At 45.2% G+C, this 23,546-nt stretch overlaps 1 protein-coding gene across 1 annotated transcript in view; it reads right to left on the bottom strand.

Annotated features, from left to right (window-relative positions):
* Positions 1 to 2,577: 2,577 nt before the first annotated feature.
* Acaa2 (acetyl-CoA acyltransferase 2) overlaps positions 2,578 to 23,546 on the bottom strand; it is a 29,917-nt gene continuing 8,948 nt past the window's right edge. Inside the window, exons 3-10 of the mRNA XM_021150693.2 lie at positions 19,966 to 20,094; positions 19,060 to 19,176; positions 17,442 to 17,589; positions 14,310 to 14,485; positions 13,621 to 13,750; positions 7,660 to 7,730; positions 4,772 to 4,926; positions 2,578 to 2,938 (exon numbers count right to left, since the gene is read on the bottom strand). Coding sequence (XP_021006352.1) covers positions 2,854 to 2,938; positions 4,772 to 4,926; positions 7,660 to 7,730; positions 13,621 to 13,750; positions 14,310 to 14,485; positions 17,442 to 17,589; positions 19,060 to 19,176; positions 19,966 to 20,094 — 1,011 coding nt within the window. The 3' untranslated portion in view covers positions 2,578 to 2,853. The remainder of the gene's footprint in view (positions 2,939 to 4,771; positions 4,927 to 7,659; positions 7,731 to 13,620; positions 13,751 to 14,309; positions 14,486 to 17,441; positions 17,590 to 19,059; positions 19,177 to 19,965; positions 20,095 to 23,546) is intronic.

Raw genomic sequence — 23,546 nt, 5'->3', positions numbered from 1 at the left:
GACAAAGATTTGGAGTAAGAGAGAAGTAGGGGCCAGAGCATCGTGGGGACCGAGAGTCTCCAGGTGTGGGTCTCCAAGGTCTAGATTTTATCCCAGGTGTGGCAGAAAGCTGCTTCAGGATTTAAGCTGTGTGTGTGTGTGTGTGTTCTACTATGTACATTTAAAAGATGACTGTGATGGTTTGGATATGCTCAGCCAGAGAATAGCACTATTAGGTGTGGCCCTGTTGGAGTAGGTTGGCCTTGATGGAGGAGGTGTGCCACTGTGGGTGTGGGCTTTAAGACCCTCACCCTAGCTGCCTGGAAGCCAGTATTCTGTTAGCAGCCTTCAGATGAAGATGTAGAACTCTCAGTTCCTCTTGTACCATGCCAGTCTGGATGCTACCGTGCTCCTGCCTTGATGATAACATATTGACCTCTGAACCTGTAAGCCAGCCCCAATTAAATGTTGTCCTTATAAGAGTTGCCTTGGTCAGGATGTCTGTTCACAGTAGTAAAACCCTAATTAACACAGAAGTTGGTACCAGGGATTGGGGTATTGCTGTGCTAGGCCTGACCATGCTTTTGTCTGGAAGAATGTGGATTTTGAGACTTTGGATTTGGAAAGCAGTGGGATGCTTTACCTGGGGCTTAATGGGCCACCCTAGTAGGAATATGGAAGACTTTGTTACTGAGAGTGATTTGAACTGTGCAGACCCAGCCCAAGAGGCTTTAGTGGAGAAGAATTTCAGTATGTGGCCTAGAGACTGGTTTTGTGGTATGTGGGTGAAGAATGTGGCTACTTTTGCCCTTGCCTGAAGAGGCCGCCTGAGGCTAAGGTAAAGAGATTTAGATTAATTGCATTGGCATAGGAAGTCTCAGGAACTCCCATCATAGACAATGACCTTGGTGGCTTGTTGGAGGAGTGAAAGCAGACAAAAATGGAGGTGGGAGCTCCTGGGAAAGGTAGATGCTACTTATTCTTCTATTGCTGTGACAGAACACCATTACCAAGGCAACTAATTAAAAAAAAAAACATTTAATTTGAGGGGCTCAGGGTCCTAGTTTTAGAGTTCATGGCCATCATGGTGGGGTACATGGCAGTAGGCAAAACCAGCTGAGAGCTTACGTCTGATCCACAAGCACAGGGCAGCGAGAGATAACTGGAAATGGGCTTTTGACACTTGAGTCTACCCTCAGTGACACATCTCTAAAAAGCCCACATCTCCCAATCCTTTCCAAACACTACCACCATCTAGGGATCAAGTATTCAAACATATAACGCTATGGGGTCCATTCTCGTTCAAGCCAGCACAGTAGTCCAGGCAAGGGGCTCTTGAGGCCGACAGTCTTGAGACATGCCCTCAGAAGACTTGACAGCACTTACTGCTGTGTGGGGGAGAGAGTGGGGTCCAGGGGATTACCGGGGTTTCTGGAACTAAGAGGAACTCAAAGGAGGCACATAAGTGGGGTCTAAAAACAGCCACTGAAGCCAGGTGTGGTGGCACACGCCTTTAATCCCAGCACTCGGGAGGCAGAGGCAGGAGGATTTCTGAGTTCGAGGCCAGGCTGGTCTACAAAGTGAGTTCCAGGACAGCCAGGGCTATACAGAGAAACCTTGTCTCAAAAAACAAAAACAAACAAACAAAAACCAAACAACCCCAGCTACTGAGCAAGGCACACTTAAGATGTCTATGAGGAAGGTCAAGGGGGCAGCTCCATTCTGGAGCAAGGGAGAGATTGGTACTGGGTTGTAACTAATAATAGTGCCTCACTCGACATCTGTGAAGTTGGTGATGGCTAGATAAGACACACGCAAAGGAATATTTACCGCTAAAAATGTATAGAATTCCGACACATGCTACAACAAGGGTAGATCCTGAAGGTGTTACACTAACTGAAATACTCAGTCATGAAAGGACAGTGTTTGGGTTCACTCATGAGCTTCCCAGAGCAGGGAAGCATGCAGAGACTGAGAGTAGAATGGTGGTTGCTCGGGACTGTGAGAGGGGAATGGAGAATCATTTCTTAAAATGAGAACGGGAGCTGGAGAGGCATCCCGTGGTTTATGAACTCACTGCGCATGGAGAGGTCCAGAGTGCTGTTCCAGCACCCACAAAGGACAGCTCACAACTGGGTATAACTTCAGCTCTGGGAGATCTGATGCCCTCTTCTGGTTTTTGAGGGCACCTGCACACACATGCCCATACCCAGGGACACATGCACATAAAAATGACTCATTTTAAGAATAGAAACAGTTTCAGCGGTACAAGATGAAAGACTCCTGACAGTAGGCAGTGTCGCTATTGGCACAGTCCTGTTAGTGTCCTCAATGCCACTGAACTGCACACTTACAACCCGGTACAATGAGACACCTTACGTAATTAAAAAAACCAACATGAGGGCTGGTGAGATGGCTCAGCGGATAAGAGCACCGACTGCTCTTCCGAAGGTCCTGAGTTCAAATCCCAGCAACCATATGGTGGCTCACAACCATCCATAACAAGATCTGGTGCACTCTTCTGGTGTGTCTGAAGACAGCTACAGTGTCCTAACATATAATAAATAAATTAAAAAAAAAATAAACAACATGAAAAGGTTAGCTGGAATTAAGGCAACATTTATTCAGTTTGTATTACTCCATGGAAGGCATACAGTGGTGACGACTGACAAAGATACCATTTCTCTTAAGGCCTCCGATGGTTGGTGTTTTTATTCTAACACGTCAGGCAAGTATGAAGTAGACAGAACCCAATGCATCTTGCCTCATCAAGGCTTGGTCAAATACAATCACTGTCTCAGCAGGGCTGACTCGAAGGTCTCCTGTGTTCCGTGGCCTGGCCCAGTAAGTGTGGGCAGTGTGCTTGTGATGCCTTCAGGCTGTGTTCTGGATGATCAGGGCGATGCCTTGGCCACCTCCAATGCAAGCCGATCCCACTGCATACTTTCCACCTCGACGCCTAAGAAAGGATAGAAAAGTCGCTACTGGGGCCAATAAAATGGCTCAGCTCAGTGGGTAAAGGAACTTTCCACCAAGCCTGATGACTTAAGTTCAGTCCCTAGAACCCACGTGGTGGAAGAAGAGAAGCATTCCCCTGCAAGCTGTCCTCTGACTTCCACACACATGCTGTGTGGCATGTGCAATTATATATGTGTGTGTGTGTGTGTATTATATATATATATATATATATATATATATATATGCATATATACATATATATGCATATATGTGTGTATATATATGTATATATGTGTGTGTATATATATATACATACATACATACATACATATATATATATATATATATATATATGTAATTGTAACAAAAGTCCATATAAAAAGAGTTAGATTAGTTAATTAAACAGTATTAACATTCATTCTTAACTAGCTCATCTTCCAAGTCCCTTCCCCAATCCTTAATTTTGGTTTCCGGTGACAACAGGTGAAAGAACTCAGAAAACAGAATATTCCTACTGAAAAATAAGAAAATCTCTCTCTCACTCACTAACTCACTCACTCACTCACTCACTCACTCACGGGAGACAGGGCACTGGGGACAGAGGACAGGAAGCACACACATGTGCAGAGGAAAAGCAGCCGGGGCAGGAGGTCATTTATCAATGGGGGTGGTGAGATGGGGGAGGGGAGGGTGAGAGGACGGGACACTGTATCACTTTAGAGTAAATGTAACTACTGAAGTTTGTCTGCTGAGGGAGCAGGTAATTAAGAAAGGGATGGTGTCCCAGTCATGAGAATTAGCCGGCTGCTTCCATCCCCCAGCCTTGACCTATGACCTTGAGCATTGTTTTTCGTGTCAGTCACTGATTGCTATCCTGTAAGGCTTGCTTGGTGACAGAAGCCCTGGTTCACACAGTTCATTTGCTTCTGACTCCTAACAGAACCCAATGCACCCAAGTGTACAAAGCCAAGAGCTTTTCTACCCACACTGGAGAGTCCCAAACACCCAGGTCACAGCGAAGTAAAAAACTCAGCTTGCAGAGACTGCCAGTTTGCTCAGGTTTCTTAAACAATAGCATCTAGGTCTGCATCTTCTCGGAATTTTGATTTATTACATAAGTCACTACTGCTGCAGACACTGAATGCAGAGCCACTGAAGTGGGGCCTCGTTGTTGGGCTCCGCCTGGCACTGGGGTGGCCGATGTGGGTGGCTCCCTCTGAGCCCTCAGAGTGCTTGTACAGTGCGCACAGCAAACTCAGAAGTGCAGGGCCGAGCCGGGCGTGGTGGCGCACGCCTTTAATCCCAGCACTCGGGAGGCAGAGGCAGGTGGATTTCTGAGTTCGAGGACAGCCTGGTCTACAAAGTGAGTGCCAGGACAGCCAGGGCTACACAGAGAAACCCTGTCTCGAAAAAACCAAAAAAAAAAGAAGTGCAGGGCCACCGCAAACGGACCAGCTCACCTGCGATGCCCACTGCAGAGTCTCCTAATCGGAACCCGTGCGGGAATATGAAGAGAAAAAACCATGGGATCGTGCTGAGAAAACCTCATGTTATTTATTGTTATTTAAAAGAATGCCAAATCTGGGGCCTGGGGAGACGGCTCAGTGATTAAGACCACTGGTTGCTCTTTCTGGAGAACCTGGGTTTGATTTCCAGCACCCACACGGCAGCTTACAACCATCTGGAACTCCACCCTAAGGAGATCCAATTTCCTCTCTGCATGGTGCCATGGTACAGGAACATACTTACAGGCAAAACACTCATACACATGAAATAATAAAGAAATACCCCCCCCCAAGTGGCACATTTAAAATACATGATTTCCGGCGAGTACCTTAACTCATGAACCAGGTGTGCGGTGATTCTGGAGCCAGATCCGCCCAGCGGGTGACCCAGGGCAATGGCGCCTCCACTCACATTGGTTTTGCTGGGGTCAAGATCCAGGGCCTTCTGAACAGACAAGAACTGAGGAGCAAAAGCTTCGTTCACCTTAGAAAAGGGAGAGAACCCACAGGATCGTTATCCACAGGGAGAGAACCCGCGGGATCGCTATCCACAGGGAGAGAACCCGCGGGATTGTTATCCACAGGGAGAGAACCCACGGGATCGTTATTCACAAGCTAGGTTTTAATGGGAAGATCTAGTTGTGTTGACGGCCGTTTCCCATCTCTTCCTTTTGAAATTAGCTCATGATGTTATGTGAATTTATCTTCAGTCACTCCATATAAAGATGGTAGATCCTCAGAGGTGTGCGTGTGTGTGTGTGTGTGTGTGTGTATGTATGTATAATACCCTCTGTACACTTAAAATTCCATGACAAAGTTCAAGTCATTTTTCAGGTTAAATAAAGTCATAGTTAGTAGGTGCTTATGTGTACACACAGTGAGTATGGCTAAGTGGCTACTATTGTTATCCAGTTTTAGGAGAGCCCACTTTGCAGGAAGACACTGGTTGACAAGGACCCTCGCCACAGCCTAAGGTGTAGGCGGAACTCAGTACTGTTCACACCAGCAGTACTGTTCACACCGTTCACGTTGCCGGCTGCCCATGGGAATGGCTGAAATGAGTTCACGGCATTGCGTGTTCACATGGCCTCTGCTCAGGAATCCTATAAGAAACACTGCAAAAGCGGAGCTGTGACAGTGTGGGGATCAAACCGATCCCATTCTCTTCCCTACCAGGTTTTGTACTCTCCCATGATGGGGTCTGATCCACTATTGCTCTGTTTTATATAGTGATTTTCAAGGAGCTACGCTGGGATCTCGACTACACCCTGGAAGCAGACTCTAGAAGTCCAGGAGTAGTGGGACGGGCTCTGTCCTGATTGTAAGTTCAGGGTTGAGCACAGGCTGCACAGCACTGCTCTAGCCTCTAGCGCAGTGGCTAAGTGTGAAGTCAGCGACTTAGAGGTAGCTTGCTGATTAAAAATGATAACTAAGCAGCCCTCTCGAGGCTTAGAACTGAAAGAAACTGAGGAGAAATATTTATCTTTCCTAAAACCTGGTCTCTAGAGCGAGAGGTTATCACAGAGAAAACCAGTCATGTGCCCAGTCCTCTATTAATCTGAGATTCCCTTCATTACTTAGCTTCTTAATGCTACATAGCACAAGTGTAATTATCTCCAAGTCTCAAATGTTCCCCAAATATGAAACATATTGTCTGTCATTAAGAATTTCTTCATTGCCCTCTTGATAATTAGCATTAACTTGGTGTTTTATTTGTTTGTGTTTGTTTCTGAGGTGGTTTCAATGTGTAGACTAGGCTGGCCTGGAACTCACAGAGATCCTCCTGTCTCAGCCTCCCCATTGCTGAGGTTAAGCTGGTTCCCTTCTTCTTCTTCTTCTTCTTTTTTTTTTTTTTTTTTTGGTTTTTTGAGACAGGGTTTCTCTGTATATCCCTGGCTGTCCTGGAACTCACTTTGTAGATCAGGCTGGCCTTGAACTCAGAAATCCACCTGCCTCTGCCTCCCAAGTGCTGGGATTAAAGGCGTGTGCCACCATTGCCCCCCGGCTCCTTTCTTTTAATTATGCTGAATGCTAAGGTCTTCTGCTATTAGCATTTTTAAACGGCACTCTTAGGGCAAGGGTGTAGCTCAGTATGGATCATGTACTTTGCATGACCTGACCGTATCCTTCGAAGATTAAGACATTTCAGGACTTTAACAAGAGAAATCAGAGTGCCTGACTCACTCAGAGGTTAGGGAAGTGGGGCTGGGGAGATGGCTCAGTTCACACTGTGCAAGCTTAGGAACCTTAGTTAGCTCTCCACACCCCCTGTAAAAAAGCTAGGGATAGCAGTACATTTGTGTAATTCCAGCACTGGGGAGGTAGAGACAGGAGGATCCCCTTAGGCTTGCTGATCAGTTTATCCAAATCGGTGAGCTCTGGATTTAATGAGAGTCCTTGTCTGAAGACAGTGACGGTGTACTCACATACATGAAATAAAACTTTAAAAAATATATATTAAAAAAAAAGCAAGGTAGAAAGTTATAGAGGAAGTTGCCCAGCATCAACCTGTGCCTACACATGCATGCACACAGACAGACACAGAGGTGGCGAGCCTCTGGGGCTACTTGGCAGGAATCTGACATTGGCCAAGGACAAGGAAGTGGACTTCAGGCGGGAATCTGACATTAGGGAATGACAAGGAAGTAAGTTCAGGCAAGAATCTGATTTTAGGGTGGAACAAAGAAGTAGGCTTCTGGCATGAAGATGCCTTTGGACTAGGACTGGGAAGTAGGCTCCGATATCTTGATCATCCTGATAAGCCCTTACAAAACAGAGGTCTCTGGAGCGACTGTGGGACTTTGTTTACTGTCTTGCTTGTTCCTTAACTATTTGTTTGTTGTCTTGCTTGTTCCTCTTTGAACTGCTCGCCCTTAATACTTGCATGTAGTTAAAATTGTATGAAAGTGGATTGGGGAAAAATAAACCTGCCTCAGCCTCAGAACTGGCTGGGGTCATGCTGCAATGTTGTCTGTCTTTTTTCTTTTTAAGCCTCACTCCTGTGCTGGAGAATCTGTTGACTGATGAGTGGGCTTGGTCACACAAATCACAAAAAATGGGCAAAACACTTTAATACAGTGGGAGGACATACCAAACCAACATACATAGTCAATACGTATGTGGGTGAAGAATGTGGAAAACTTAACAGTATTAAAACAGGGAGAGGGCTGCAAGATACCAAGGTGTGCCATGCACGCTATAAAAGAAAAACACTTACGTCTATCAAATCCATGTCTTTAAGACTCAGCCCAGCTTTCTTCAACGCTCCATTGATAGCAGGGACTGGACCTATATAAGAATAGAGTCATTAGATAGAAATGTAGGTCGTTTGTTCTCTTTAAGCCAGGTGTGTGGCGTATAATTGTACTCCTAGCTGTCAGGAGGCTGAAGTGCATGGACCATGATACCAGCCTGTTTATACAGTTAGAGCTTACCTCACAGAACAAACCCCCTTCTGTACTATACAAGGAAGAAATGACCACATAGTAGGAAGGCAGACAAAGGTGAAAAGCTGACCGCAGTTGATGGTGGGTAGGAGACCCGAGTTAGACAGTCTAGCTGGTTTTCAGACTTTGAGCTGCCAAAGGGGCCATATGCAGGATTTATAGCCATTATAGATTACACTTGGTCTCAAGTAACCGGGCATACCAGGTGTTTGAAGGTGGAAACTATAGCGATTCACCTGGGAGAAGGTGTCTGAGGGAAGAACCTGCACTGGCTGGTTTTGTGTCAACTTGACACAGGTTGGAGTTATCACAGAGAAAAGAGCTTCAGTTGGGGAAATGCCTCCATGAGATCCAGCTGTAAGGCATTTTCTCAATTAGTGATCAATGGGGAAGGGCCCCTTGTAGGTGGGACCATCCCTGGGCTGGTCGTCTTGGGTTCTGTAAGAGAGCAAGCTGAGCAAGCCAGGGGAAGTAAGCCAGTAAGTAACATCCCTCCATGGCCTCTGCATCAGCTCCTGCTTCCTGCTCTGTGTGAGTTCCTGTCCTGGCTTCCTTTGATGATGAACAGCAGTATGGCAGTGTAAGCTGAATAAACCCTTTCCTCCCCAACCTGCTTCTTGGTCATGATGTTTGTGCAGGAATAGAAACCCTGACTAAGACAGAACCATTTCTAACTCTGCTGGTAGGTGGGGCAACACAGTCCCAGAGGTCACGAAATGCAAAGGGACCCAACCAGGTCGCCAAAAGGAGAAAGGCTCCCTGGTCTGCTGATCTCCAGCAACTGGTTGATATTTCCCCAAAAGGTAAAATGAGAGATTATTTAGATCAGGGTAACTGTAGGTGACATGATGTTCAACACACCGATGTCTTAGAATGGAGAAGAGAGAGACCTAGCAGACAGCATGTAACAGCAGCTGCCTCAAGTCTGCCTTTATGAAGGACTTGAACAGAGAGTCCAAAATGAAGCCTTTTTCCTTTGAGTACTCCTTAATAATACTGTTAAGTCAGGTGTTGTGTCATAGCAACGAGACAAGTAATAATACAGACGCTGGCTGGGGCTGCCACTGTGATAAATACACCTGACCACGTGCTTCTCAGGCCTTTGGAACTGTTGTTTTGTTTTGTCTTTTGGAGACTGTGGAAAGATTTGGAGCTCTGTTCTGGGATGCCACTGAGTGCTGCAGACAGAGCTTGATGGCCGTCCTGGAGGGTTCTAGAAGAGTGCTGGAGCACCTAGTGGAGATCTGGCTCCTGTGGTTTCAAAATGGGACTCTGCAGAACTGGGCTAGGAGCGGTAACTCACAGAAGTGTAAACAGTGGAGCATCTGGCTCCTGTGGTTTCAAAATGGGACTCTGCAGAACTGGGCTAGGAGCAGTAACTCACAGAAGTGTAAACAGTGGAGCATCGGTTACCAGCATGATGTGTGTGGTGTGTTTGGTGTGTGCTGTGCATGGTGTGTGCAGTGTGTGATGTCTTTGGCCCTTCACCACTAGAATGAGACACCAGGAACATTAGCTTATAAAGGTAAAAGGGCTGAAACGCCCTTCAGTGGAAATGAACAGCTGATGGTGGTGAGAGGATCCACTTGGCCTTCAAGAACACCAGCCTGTCTGCCTTAGTGTGTAGGTTAACTCTAGGCTAACATAGTCCATTGTGTACATTCTCTAGGACATAACCAGGTCCTTGCCTCACCCCTCTGGAGAAAGTACTCTTCCAGACACTCTTGTTTATTTACTGAGGCTCAGGAAGGTGTAGCATTCTTAAACAAACAAGACCCTATTTCTAGTTCTGGCTCTTAACCATTGAAAGCGTTGGGCCTTCTGGCTCCTCCTTGAGTTTCAGAGTTAATAAGATGTTCCCTGAGAGCTAGAGGGATGGCTGCTTGGTTGAGGATTCTTGACCTGACCTTTGTCCTTTTAAATACTAAAGCCATTTATAAAAATGAAATCAAATAAAGTTAAAGTCTTTCCATTCAGCTCCGCCCCATCCACCTCCATCCTGTCTTCCTCTCAAACTCCACGAGCAGGGAGTGTGTGTCCCTCTGTGTGTCCGCTCTGTGTGTCCCTGAGGCCTTGCCAGTCCTGCCAAGTCCTGGTTCCTCCTTTTTCCTGGCTACAGCTACTCTGCAGGGCTGTGAATGGCAACATGTGCAGAGTTGAGGAATTGCTGTCCTCACAGACCGGACTGTCAAGCCAGCCCCAGTAGCAGCTCAGCATCCCGGCTCTCCCTGCTTATCACTAGGATTCTGCACTTCAGGACAGACAAGCTTGAAGGTGACACAGTGACTCAGGCACCTGACCCCAAGAGATACTTGGCATGGATAGATGGAGAGTGGCACTCACTCAAGCAGTCAGGCCTTGGATTTGAAGCAAGAAAAAACATTTTCTTGGTTCACCAGCCTGCTAGTGGTAACCCATTAAACCCTATTAAATGACTTTAAACTGGAAAACAAGTATTAAAAAGATTGACACCTGGGCTGGTGAGATGGCTGAGAGGTTAAGAGCACTGACTGCTCTTCCAGAGGTCCTGAGTTCAAATCCTAGCAACCACATGGTGCCTCACAACCATCTGTAATGGGATCCAATGCCCTCTTCTGGTGTGTCTGAAGACAGCTACAGTGTACTCATATAAATATATAAAATCTTTTTTTTAAAAAAAAAAAAAAGATTAAAACCCTGTGGTTTTAATTTGGAAGTTCATCAAAGTACCTAAGGAATCAGAAATCAAAACCGAAAACCTCAGATTACAGACCTACTGAAACAGGGTCCCCAGGGGTTGTGCATGACTTCTGAGGAACACTCAGGGTAGGGACAGTGCTGTGACCAGGCTGTGACATCAATGCCATTTCAATGCCACAGATGGTCCGGTTTTCGGGTTACCTTCTATTTCTAAGGCAAATCCCTTTTTGCTGATCATATGTAGCTTTTAAGTCCACAACAACAACAACAACAACACAACCCAAAAAACAAAAATCAAGCAAACAAAACAGAAACCCCCATGTCTTTTTAACAGTATCAAAGTATCAAAATGGTCTGCAGTTGCTGACATAAACTTGATCTATAATAAAAGATAAAAAGGTCTGAACAAGCCGGGCGTGGTGGCGCACGCCTTTAATCCCAGCACTCTGGAGGCAGAGGCAGGCGGATTTCTGAGTTCGAGGCCAGCCTGGTCTACAGAGTGAGTTCCAGGACAGCCAAGGCTACACAGAGAAACCCTGTCTCAAAAAACCAAAAAAAAAAAAAAGGTCTGAACATCCAGGCTTGTTTCCTAGAATTTCTTCCTAGAGGGAAGGAAGCTTGTCCGAAGGACTTGGCTGCCAGCACAGCCGGGAGTTGCCTCAGTCCCCCCAGGCAGCTGTCATGGAATCACCTGAACAGGACCTGCAGTTCTGACTTGGCAGCAACACATTATCCTCTTTCCATCTTGATAGCTGGCTTAAAAACCAAATCAAGGAGTCAAAAAAGGCCATGCTCACAGAAAGCTCTCTGGCTCTGTCAAGAATCTGAAATCCACACCGTAAGGCAGGCTTTTGCTTGGGACCTGGAGTCACCGGTGGAATGGAAGCAAAGCCATGGTGTCTTAGTCAGGGTTTCTATTCCTGCACAAACATCATGACCAAGAAGCAAGTTGGGGGAGGAAAGGGTTTATTCAGCTTACAGTTCCACACTGCTGTTCCTCACCAAAGGAAGTCAGGTCAGAAATCAGGAGCTGATGCAGAGGCCATGGAGGGTGCTGCTTACTGGCTTGCTTCCCCTAGCTTGTTCAGCCTGCTCTCTTATAGAACCCAAGACTAACAGCCCAGGGATGGCACCACCCAGTGGGCCCTCCCCTGTTGATCACTAATTGAGAAAATGCCTTACAGCTCGATCTCTTGGAGGCATTTCCTCAAGGGAGGCTCCTTTCTCTGTGATAACTCCAGCCTGTGCCAAGTTGACACAAAACCAGCCAGTACACATGGAGTCTTATGTCTGCAACGAGCAGTTAATTGGCTATTTGTTCCCTTAAAGGCAGTTGATCGGAAATACTCAATTTCTCGCCACTGGGGTCAGTGATGAAGGTGTTTGCTGCCAAGCAGGAGGACTCCATTGGACCTCCAGACTCCACAGGGTGGAATGAGAGAGCCGACTTTCAAAAGTTGTCTCCTGACCTTGACATATGTGCAGTGATTTGTGTGTATCCATTGGTGTTTGTGTGCACACCCACACTTGAGCACAACTGTACATGGGTGCTTGAGCATGTACAAACAGACACACACCGAGTAAATAAAAATTAAAAAAAATTGCATTTCCTGAAGTTCTTAGTGTCTGCGAGTATTTAGTATAAAGTTCTCTCTCTCTCTCATTGGGGTCTTGCCCTGGCTGGGCTAGAACTTGCCTCAGTTTCCCGAGAGTTGGACTTACATGTACACCACCATGACCACCATGCTTCCATGTTCTCTGTCCCACTTTTTTTTTTTTTTTTTTTTGGTTTTTCGAGACAGGTTTTCTCTGTAGCCCTGGCTGTCCTGGAACTCACTTTGTAGACCAGGCTGGCCTCGAACTCAGAAATCCGCCTGCCTCTGCCTCCCGAGTGCAGGGATTAAAGGTGTGCGCCACCATGCCCGGCTCTGTCCCACTTCTAATTAATACAAATAAGTAGCCTTGGCTACTTATTATGTCAACAGTTCCCACCCCTCCTTTAGGGCTAGCCATCAGACGCTTGCCCAGTTCACGCCCACGCCGCAAGAACCAGGGAGTGCTGCCTTTTTGAGGCAGCCGCAGGCTCTGCTCACTCTGGTCTGCAGCCACACAAGCTCTCCATCTCCTCGTCTACCAGGATGTCTTACTGGAGCTGCAAGCTGGGAGGACTGCTTGAGAGTCATCAGTGTCTGCGGAGCTGTGACACTGGCTCCTGAGCTGCCTTCTCTAGTCCGCCTCATGACTTCACTATGCGATTCTTTTTCCTTCCTTTCCCGTGGGGCTGGGGACCAAACCTAAGCCACTGGCTTTGCAAGGGCTCTGCCACTGAGCTACAACTCCAGTTTCCTCTATTTTCTGTGTTGATTTTTAAATTTTATTTTTATAATTTTTAACTATGCATACATATGTGGTCTGTGTGCGCACGCGTGTGTGTGTGTGTGAGAGAGAGAGAGAGAGAGAGAGAGAGAGAGAGAGAGAGTGTTGTGGATATGTGTATGTGTACATGTATGAGTATGTATGTGTGGGTGCATGTGTGTGGGTGTGCATGTATGAGCATGTGTGTATGTGTGTGTGTGAGAGAAAGAGTGTGTGGATATGTGTATATGTACGTGTGCATGTATGAGTGAGTATGTATGTGTGGGTGCATGTGTGTGGGTGTGCATGTATGAGCATGTGTGTATGTGTGTGTACGAGTGTGTGCCCACAGAAGCCAGGAGAATCAGGAGGAGCCGGTATGACAGGAGCCGGTATGACAGGCAGTTATGAACCACCTGATGTGGGCCCTCTGCAAGAGCAGTGTGTACCTGTATCCACAGCAACATCTCTCTAGCCCCGCTGTGTGACTTTTAAATACCTCAGACGGACAGTATGCCTATGAGAGTTCACATGGTCTTGCTTTTTTTCTGTTGTGTGTAGGACAGTTCTTCATAAAGATGATCTGACAGACTGATCCCCCCAAGGGTCTTGATTTCGTTACTTTCCTAGGACTCTGAATGTCTAACACCCCCCCCCCCCCCAGTAATACCACAGAACAGTTCTCATGATAAACTTACCAATACCCATGATAGCAGGATCGCATCCGGACACGAAGTAACCCACGACTCTGGCCAGGGGTGTGAAGTTATGTTTTTTGACAGCATCTTCGCTGGCTATGATGACGGCCCCAGCACCGTCAGACACCCCCTTAGAAACAGAAGCAGGAGATTAGTCAGTAAAGAAGCTGGTTCATCAAGGTTGGAGCTAATGGTGAGTTAGCCACAGGGTAGGACAGGGCTGGGCCCGTGCAGAAGAACCACTGGCAAAGTGAGGGATGCCACTGACAGCAGTGGGGGGCGGGGGCTTCAGAGATCACTTAAGCATGGGGTAAAACTTCACCAAGGGACCACAGCAAAGTATGCAGAGAAGGTGGGTCAGAAAGTTTGACACCAGATATGTGTAGATGTAAAAGGACATCTGGTGACCTGTGTGAGAGAGGGTTGGTATGTGGTATGAAAAGTGGCGACATAAGCCAGGAGGATTTCCTTGTCATTGCTCCGAAAGGGTGAAGAAATCAGATTATCAAGGTCCCTAGCTATAAGATTTTGTATTAGTCTATGAAAACTCAAATTAACAAAATGGTAAAAGCTACCAGTGTTAAGTTAAACAACTAAAGGCTAAGAAGCGTCTAGACACATCTGGAAGAGACTTCCCAATCATTTGGAAGACCAGGCTGGGAAGAGTGTGAGCAGATGCAGTAACACACCGAGGCGTTCCCTGCCGTGACTGTCCCGTCTTTCTTGAACACAGGCGGAAGCTTCTGCAGTTGCTCCAGGGTGGTTTGGGGTCGAGCGTGCTCGTCCACTTGCATGGTCTGTTTGCCTTTCTTCGTCTTCACCTCAATGGGTGCCATCTCCTCATTGAAGTAGCCAGCCTCATTAGCTGAAACAGTAAATGCCCATCGTCAGAGGGAAGCTCCAAGAAGATACCAGGAGATCATGTTTGTCAACTTCTGATCTGTTCAGGGGTGATTCAGTTCCTTCCTCCTTGGCAAACTGCTTTCTTATTGGAACAATAAACATACCTACCAGACCTTTTTGAAATTACTATTCAGGGTGTGTATGGGGTGGGGGCATGGTGTGTGTGTGTGGGGGCTTGTGTGTATATGTGGGGTGGGGACATAGTGTGTGTGATGGGTGGAGCATGCTGTGTATAGGGGTGGGGAGGTGGGGAGTGTAGGGGGTGGGGCCATGGTGGGTAAGGAGTGGGGGCATGGTGTATGTGTGTCGTGTGTGTGTGTGTGTGTGTGTGTGTGTGTGTGTGTGTATGTGTTGTCAGCGAACAGCCTCTGGTGCTGGACCACTCTTCCCATATTGCTTGAGGCTGAGTCTGTCTCTGTCTCTGTCTCTCTCTCTCTTCTTGTTTGCTTCTTTTTGGGGGTATATCGGTCCAGTTGGCCCCTGAGCTTTTGGGGATTCTCCTGTCTCTGCCTCCCATCTTTCATCGGGAATGTGAGGACTGCAGATGGCTCTGTCACTCCAGCTTATGTGGGTTCTTGGGATTTGAACTCAGGTCCTCATGCTTGCACAGCAGACATTTTAACCCCTGAGCCATATCCTGAGCTCCTACTCTGACTTTATTATTATTAATTATTATTGTTATCCTTTTATAATTATTATTAAATGTCTCCCTTATGAGATGCTAGACTGACAGCTGTCTTAGATATGGTTGTAATAGCATTAAATGCATTCAACTTTTTTTTCTTTTGGTGAAAAGGGAAATAATTAAACCAAGTTGCCTATGCCATCCAACACTTGATGGCTGAACCAGTGATAACCTGAAGAGATGGTAAGAGGTGTAACTTACATGAGTATATGTAACATTCTTACCTACTGTGGAGCTCTAGGATTAGGGTGGACAGGAGTCATCTACCACTTAAGCAACAGCGTTGGTCAGGAAAAAATACTACTTTAGTGTGTGTGGTGTGTGTGTGTGTGTGTGTGGTATATGTGTGTGTATGTGTGTGTGTATACATGCATGTTTGCAGAGACCTGAGGTATCCTGTTCTCACTTTCTGCCTTGTCCCCTGGAGAGAGGGTCTCTCTCTGAACACAAAGCTTACTGTTTGTTCTGCTTACACTGGCTAGCCGGCTAGCTCCTAGCAGCCATCTGTCACTTCTTCCCGATCCTGGGGTGAGGCTATGCTCAGCTTTTACACGGGTGCTGGGGATTTGAACTCAGGTCATTGTGCACGTGTAACAACATCCTGAGCCACTTGCCAGCCCTCCACCTGGACTCTGAGATCACTTTTTAGTCGGAAAAACAAAGTCAAAAAAGCCTTTCCTTCTCTGCCTTTATGTAGTTTGATGATTCCTATTTGAGAAACAGGAAGGATCACTTTTATTATCTCTATTTTATAGGTGTTCTCTGAATAACTGAGGTCAGATGCCTTCTCTACGATGGAATTAGAAATCCCAGACATGACCTGGTGGCCTCTGGACAAGGAGCGTCTTAGAAATAACTGAGAAACTCAGATGAGTTGGATGACATCAGCTCCATCCTACTTACTCCTGTGAATGGACCAACATCAAAAACAACCCTAGTCCACTGGATTACAACTAGAATAGTTCACTTAGGCTCCTTTTCAGAGGACTAGCAAGTCTCTTCGAGCTGTTATTGATAAGTCAACAGCTGCCCTGCTGCTCACTCTGCAGGGAAGTGTGTACCATGAGGCTGTAGCATGAGGGTTTTTCTTGGATGAATTAACCCTGAGTCAGTTACAATGAAGAGGAGAAGGAGACATCAAAGGATGCTCAGCCAGCCTCCCCCAGCAGCAGCCGGTCCCCTATCTGTATGATTAGGACACGGACCATGGACAAGGCCAGTTATCTACTGGACTAGAATGGACTATAGTAGCCTATTGTTTCTGCAATAAGGTAAGTCAGGAAAAATACCAATTATTTTTTTTCTTTACTTGAGACAGGGTCTTACTTTGCAGTCCTTGGATTGCCTAGAAATTGCTATGAAATCAAGGCTGGCCTGGAACTCACAGAGTTCTGACTGCCTCTGCCTTCCGAGTGCTGGGATATAAGGCATGCGTTATTGTGCTTGGCTACGTTATTTTTGATATGACTTTACAGTTGGCAAACAAAACAAACAATACTACCCAAAAAGAAAAAAACCCAAACCCTTCCTCCACTGTTGTACTGAGCAGTCCCCTCTGGTGTGGTGAATCAAATGCCTCACTATGGGAAACAGGACCAACTCAGGACAAAATCCCCACATTCGCATTGGACCAAGTGACATTACACTTTTTCTTTCATTAGATTTAGTTATTAACTTATTACCTATCTGTGCATGTGTGCCTATGTGAGTTTCTAGGCACCAAATGCCCACATGTTCCCATGGAAGCCAAAGGGCATGAGATCTGTTGGAAACTGAGTTCCAGGTGGTGGTGAGCCACCTGACATGGGTGAGGGGACAACTCTGGGTCCCTCTGCAAGAGCAGGAAGCTCTCTTAATTGCTAAGCGCGCCTCAGCAGCCCTAAATACTACTTAAAAATATTTAATTTTTAAAAATTTTATGTGAATATGTTTTCTCTGTATGGTTCTGTGACACACGTATGCTGTGCCCATGGAGGCCAGGAGAGGGATTGGCTCCTCTGGAACTGGTCATCCACGCAGCAGTGAGCTGCCATGTGGGAACCAAACAGGAGTTCTCTGCAAGCTCTCAACACTCCTGTTAAAAACGGCACTAACTTATTTCAGAAGAGAAATCCCACATGAAATTTTCAGTAACAAGTAGTTCTGAAACCATGAGTTTTAAAAACACATTACTATATGACCACTGTGCCCTTCGGGATGTCCCTCCCTTGCGTGCCCTTCTTTCTGTACCTACCAGCTTTCCACCTCTGCTGAGACTGCAAGGCGTATCTGTCACAGTCTTCTCTGCTTATGTTGTATTTTGCGGCAAGGTTCTCTGCAGTCATTCCCATGGGCAGCTTAACATGTTGATCCGTTAATCCTGCCCACAAAGTATCTTCCAGCTATAAGGACATCAGACAGTGATGTGTTAAAGCATTCTCTTTGGAAGGAGCATGCCATAATTTCTTTAGATTTCTATAACAATCACATTGATTATTTCCAATCATATTTGATACTTCTAAATTGGGATAATATTTTATGTAATCCTTATCCTAGAAACTAGATTTATAAGGGATAAGATTTAAAGCAATGTCTCTTTAATGAAGCATCAGAAATTGCACTGTCATGCATTCATATACAAGAATTGGCAGCCAAACTTCGTAAAACATGAAAGTGATGCTTCTGGTATTGATTTTAAATAGACTGGATTGTTTAAAATTGAGTTTTACTTTCCAAAAGTTATGTTTATGCTCTAATATTGCAAAAGGAACTTAAAAATTATGGTTAAATTGCTATTGTTCCATTGGCTGCAGTTTGCAGTTTGATCACAAGCTCAGGATTCTTAACTCACCCATATTTTGTAATTAGGATGATTGCAAGAATAATAAAAGTTAAAAACAGCTGTGGCCAGTATGGGCCTGCTGCCCCTTTTATACAAGCTTTATTGGATACAGTGATAGAAGCAAAATTTAACACCCAAAGATTGGAAAGGAGATCTCAGTGAGAATTTATTTGGTATGAAACAGGCTCCTGATGAACTGTTTCAGGATTTTGAGGATATGCTACTAAAAACAGCTGGTGGCTAAAATTCTGGGACACTGAAAATCTAATATTTAAAAAATATCCAATGTCTCACAGGTCAAATGTATGTTTTATACCACTCTACACACAGAACTGTAAGTGTACAAGAGGGGAGTGAGGAGTTTACTCCTCAATCGCAAGTGACTGCTTTGGTGAGAAGTCCAACTCTGGCACTTAGATAGGGTGTTTCTTCAGCCCCATGAAGCAAACGGTCATGTGGTCTGGAGGGAAGAGCAGGTGCTCAGCTTTTCCAGCCCTGCCCTTCAGTGACAGGTGCAGCCACCCAGCTTTGCGTGTGGGTGCTGGGGACTTGGCCTCAGGTCCTCATGCTTGCACAGCAGACAATCTTACTCACTGAGTCTCTGGACAATGCAGAGCAACACAGGAGGCCATTAGCCCTTCCTGTGAGCAGGGCGATGCATTATCCTCCTTTGTCATGGGTGCTGTTCCTATGGCTAGCTCTCAGAGGTGGAGAAACAGACACCGCCCCAGAAGCTGACCTCCCACAATCCACAGCGAAAGTCTAGTCCTAAGGATCACTCCTGAATCTACTTCTCTTCTTCCTCCACGCTCCCCATGGTGTCTTTGAGATGTGAAGTATAATCCTGTGTGGATTCAAACACTAAAACTAATGAGATTTGACATGGCCTGTAAATTTTAAACCATACAAATCTTGGTGCTATTCCATGAACAAAAGCTGGGTTCAAAGTTACTCTTTTCTCCCTTAAAATGATATATTATTAAAACTTTTTATATAAATAGAAGAATTTATATAAGATAATGGTCCAAACCTTGAGGTCTAATCCAAATTTGGTTCCGAAGCGCACGTTTCTGACACAGTAGGGGGACTGGCTCATGCTCTCTGTTCCTCCACACAAGACGACCTCAGCATCTTTAGAACAGATTTCCTGTTGAAAACAGACAACAAAATGCCTTCTACTTTATCCAGAGTATGAGTTGAGAAACACAAAGGCTTTATGAATTAGTGGTGATTTGAACAAATATTGTGTCTTAGTTTACAGTAACATAAAAATAAATGTTTAATGTTGTTGAAATGCTGATGTTAAAGACCCCAGTGGGTAAAGTGAACAGACCTCAATTGTGTGTGCCAGAGTAACATACCTTACATATTTTTTTCTGTTTTTCGAGACAGAGTCTCATTCTGCAGTTCACCTTGGCCGAGGAGGTGTGGCAAGCCTTTGCCTCAGCCTCCTAAACTCTGAGTTTATAGGTGCAAGCCATACCCGGCTCTAAGGACAATAATGCTTATTTAAATATTAATCTAAAAACCCCAAAGAAATACTAATCTCTGGCTTAAACACATAATAAAGGGCACATCGATTTAAAAATCACAAAAATCGGGGAGGAAGTTTTATTAATGGAACTGGTGAACTAGGAGACTCATAAAGAGATCCATTTCATTTTTTCAGCTCTTTCTTTCCATCTCTCAGAAAAGATACAAGCAATGAGCTTCTAAGAGGCTGGCACTGTGTTTAAAGTTAATTCTGGGAATAGGGACACCTATTTAAAGTATGTTGTCACACAGACCAAAGTGAAAACAGCTCACCCATTACACTGTGTCCGTGTTCATTACCTGGAGGCACCAAGGTCAAAAGCTGCAATGCCCTATGGAGGGGCAACAGTCCTCCAAATAACTATGAGCATGTTCAGAGAGTACATAAGAAGGCTGCTCATACCTGACACCCGCTCACGATGGACTGGAAGCCAGAGCCACAGAGCCTGTTGAGGGTAAGGGCCCCAGTCTCTGTCGGGACTCCCACTCGCAAACCCACATGCCTCGCCAGGTACGCTGCATCTGAAGAGCTCTGGAGAGGAAAAAGAATTTACTTCATAAGAAAGGCAGTAACAATAAAAAAAAAAAAAAAAAAGAAAAAAAAAAAAAAAAAAAAGGGTGGAAATGCTCATTAAACAGCCAGTCTAGCAAGTAAGCTTCAGACATAGTGAGGCCCAGACTCAAAACGTGACATGGAGGTGTGATGTCCTGATGTCAACCTCTGGTCTCAGGCAAACATACACATGTGCGCGTGTGCGCGCACGCACACACACACACACACACACACACACACACACATGGGCAATATAAAATACCTTTTATTACATGAAAGAATCAAATAAATTCAATAAACCATGAAGAAATGGTCCACAGCAGTAAAGTTTTTATAGTGTTCACTACACTGCTCTTTTGTAGAGGTTTGAAATTTTTCTAAATGAAATCTAACAAATTTTGCACATTTATGGGTTGGCGGTTTAAGTGTTGGGTGGAAGGGGAAGGAAATTGTTTGAGCATCAGCCAACTCGGTGACTATTTCATTGTTTAGGGGAAATCATCTTATTTTATCAACCAATGGCATTGAGCAGATTTTAGTCAACGGGTATTCTTTTGTAGTCATTTCTCTTAAAATATCTTATTGTATGTATTTACCTCTTTACCAATAATGAAGGAGTTTATTTGAATATGTATATGAGAGTAATATATGTGCACATGTGTGCGTGCATGTGTGTATGTATTTGCATGTGTAGGTATATATGTGTATGTGCACATGTGTACTCATGCAGGGGCTGGAAGTTGACAAAAGGTATCTTTTGCAATCAATGCCCACCTTATCTACTGTGGTAGCATCTATTTCTTCAGAGCTCACTGATTTGGCTTCTGTAAGTAACCAGGTTGCTCAGGGGACCCCGCTTCTGCCTCCCAGGAACTGAGCAGGCCACCATGGCCACCTAGCATTCCCATAGGCTCTGGGGATCCAAACTCTGGCAGGCACTTTACCCACTGAGCCATTGCTCCAGATCATAAATGAAGAATTTTTTTTTTTTTTTGGTTTTCGAGACAGGGTTTCTCTTTTAGCTCTGGCTGTCCTGGAACTCACTCTGTAGACCAGGCTGGCCTCAAACTCAAGAGATCCACCAGCCTCTGCCTTCCAAGTGCTGGGATTAAAGGCATGTGCCACTACCGCCCAGTTGAAGAATTTTTACAAAAGAAAAAATACATACTTCCGGCCCCTGCATGAGTACACATGTGCACATACACATGTATATCTACACATGTGCATACACACACACATACACACATGTGCACATACATATACATATTCAAATAAACTAGTTCATTATTGGTAACTAGGTAAATAATCTGAGACACTAGGAAGAACACTAGGCTGCAAGTCCAGACCTGGGCTGAAGTGTGCACACTACGGTTTCCAGGCAGCACGGGCTTTGGTGTGGCCGCACCTGTGTTCAGGTGGGAAGGGTCACCTGCAAAGGGATTTTGCTTGCCTTTTATAGAGGCAGGGGCAGAGTAATTTTGATTATTCAAATAGTTAGACTGAGTTCAACTGAATGAAGACTAATTCTTCAGGCCTTAACATATGCGTTAATGTATTCCTACCTCCTGCTGCTGTTTTCCTGAGAATCACTTTCCTTTTTGTTTTATCTTCTCCATGGGCCCTTACAGACTGTCTCTGAAGTCAGTTTTAACCCTGAGACACTTAGGACTGTAGAAAAGCTTATTATAAGAGGAAGACACAGAACAAGATGTTTGAAAACTGGCATTCTGAGTGTGACTGTGCTCGACTGCCTTGACAAACTCAGTTATAAAGCAATAGGAAAGAGTTGGGCTTGATGGTGCATGCCCATACTCAGGAGGCTGAGGCAGGAGGATTGCAAGTTTAAAGCAAGGCTGGACTACACAGCAAATGTAAGGCCAGCTTGGGTAACTTAGTGAGATTTTGTCTTAATATAAACAGTGAGAAGCTCTGAGGATGCTCCAGCTCGGTAGTGCAGCACCTGCTTAGCACACAGGAGTCCTGAGTTCCCACTCTAATACAAGGAAAAAAATACTGATTTTTGGAACAGAAGCTCAAACACAACAAAACCGATACCATTTATCACTGGTACTGTTTATCAATGAAGCTGATACTATTTATCACGGATAGCATTCATTACTGATGCTATTTATTGATAAAACTGACACTATTGATCAATGAGGCTGATACTACTTATTGTGAGAGATTCCACCAACACTGAGACACAGCAGTAGAGTTTTAGAAGGAGTAAATCTTCTTAAAATAAATTCTAGGAAAACCCAAAACCAAATGTAGCCTATTTCAACTTTGTCTCCTCTAGTGTCTTTTTTAGTCAATAGCAAAATCTCCTGTCCCACCACCAAAATCAAAAGGAAGATGGCCTAATATTAAGGATTAATTATTGTCTTAGTTAGGGTTTTATTGCTGTGAAGAGACATCATCACCACAGCAACTCTTATAAAGGAAAACACTTCATTGGGGCTGGCTTACAGGTTCAGAGGTTTGGCACACAGTCATGGAGGGAAGCATGGTGGCATGCAGGCAGAGCTGGTGCTGGAGAGGCAACTGAGAGCTTTACAGGTGCGTCTGCAGGCAGCAGGAAGAGAAAGCCATGCTGGACGTGGCTTGAGCATCTAACCTCAAAGCTCGCCCCCAGTGACACACTTCCTCCAACAGAGCCTCCTACTCCAAGAAGGCCACACCTCCTAAGAGTGGCACTCCTTATGAGCCAAGCATTTAAACACATGAGTCTATGGGAGCCAATCCTATCCAAATCACCACAGTTAGTAGTTTAGACTCAGCAGGCAAATTTGAAAATAAAAAACGACCGCACTCTTTCTGCATCTGAAGATACACAATGATGACGGACAGAACAGAGGTTTAGTCTCAGCCTCACACCTTTCTGTGTCCGCCACTGTTCTCCTTGACCTGGCACAGTTCACATCGCCGGCATCTGATACGGTTTAACGTGGCGTGCCTCTGTAAGGCTTGTGTGCCAAAAGCTATTCTCAGAGAGAGTGGAAATCTTAGTAGGTGGAGCCTGGCTGGAGGAAGTAGGTTACTTTTTCACTTCCTTTTCCTCTTTTACTTCCTGGCCCCATGAGATGAGCAGCTGCCTCTGCATCTTCCTGAAGCCATAGTCTTGAAAGCAGAAAACAATGAAGTCAACTTAGCATAGACTGCAATGTTTGAAACTATGGTTCAAAAGAAATCCTTCCACAGCAGAGCATGGTGGTCTGTGCTTCAATCCCAGCAGAAGAGGCAGAGCTCTGTGAGTCTGAGGACAGCCTATTCTACATGGTGTGTCCCAGGGTAGCTAGGGCTATGTTAGAGAGAGCCTGTCTTTAAAACAAATTTTAAAAAGAAAGGAAGGAAGGAAGGAAGGAAGGAAGGAAGGAAGAAAGGAAGGAAGGAAAGAAAGAAAGAAAGAAAGAAAGAAAGAAAGAAAGAAA

The sequence above is a fragment of the Mus caroli genome, chromosome 18 (genome assembly GCF_900094665.2).
Source record: "Mus caroli chromosome 18, CAROLI_EIJ_v1.1, whole genome shotgun sequence".
Lineage (NCBI taxonomy): Eukaryota > Metazoa > Chordata > Mammalia > Rodentia > Muridae > Mus > Mus caroli.
This window is presented reverse-complemented; position numbering and strand designations above follow the sequence as displayed.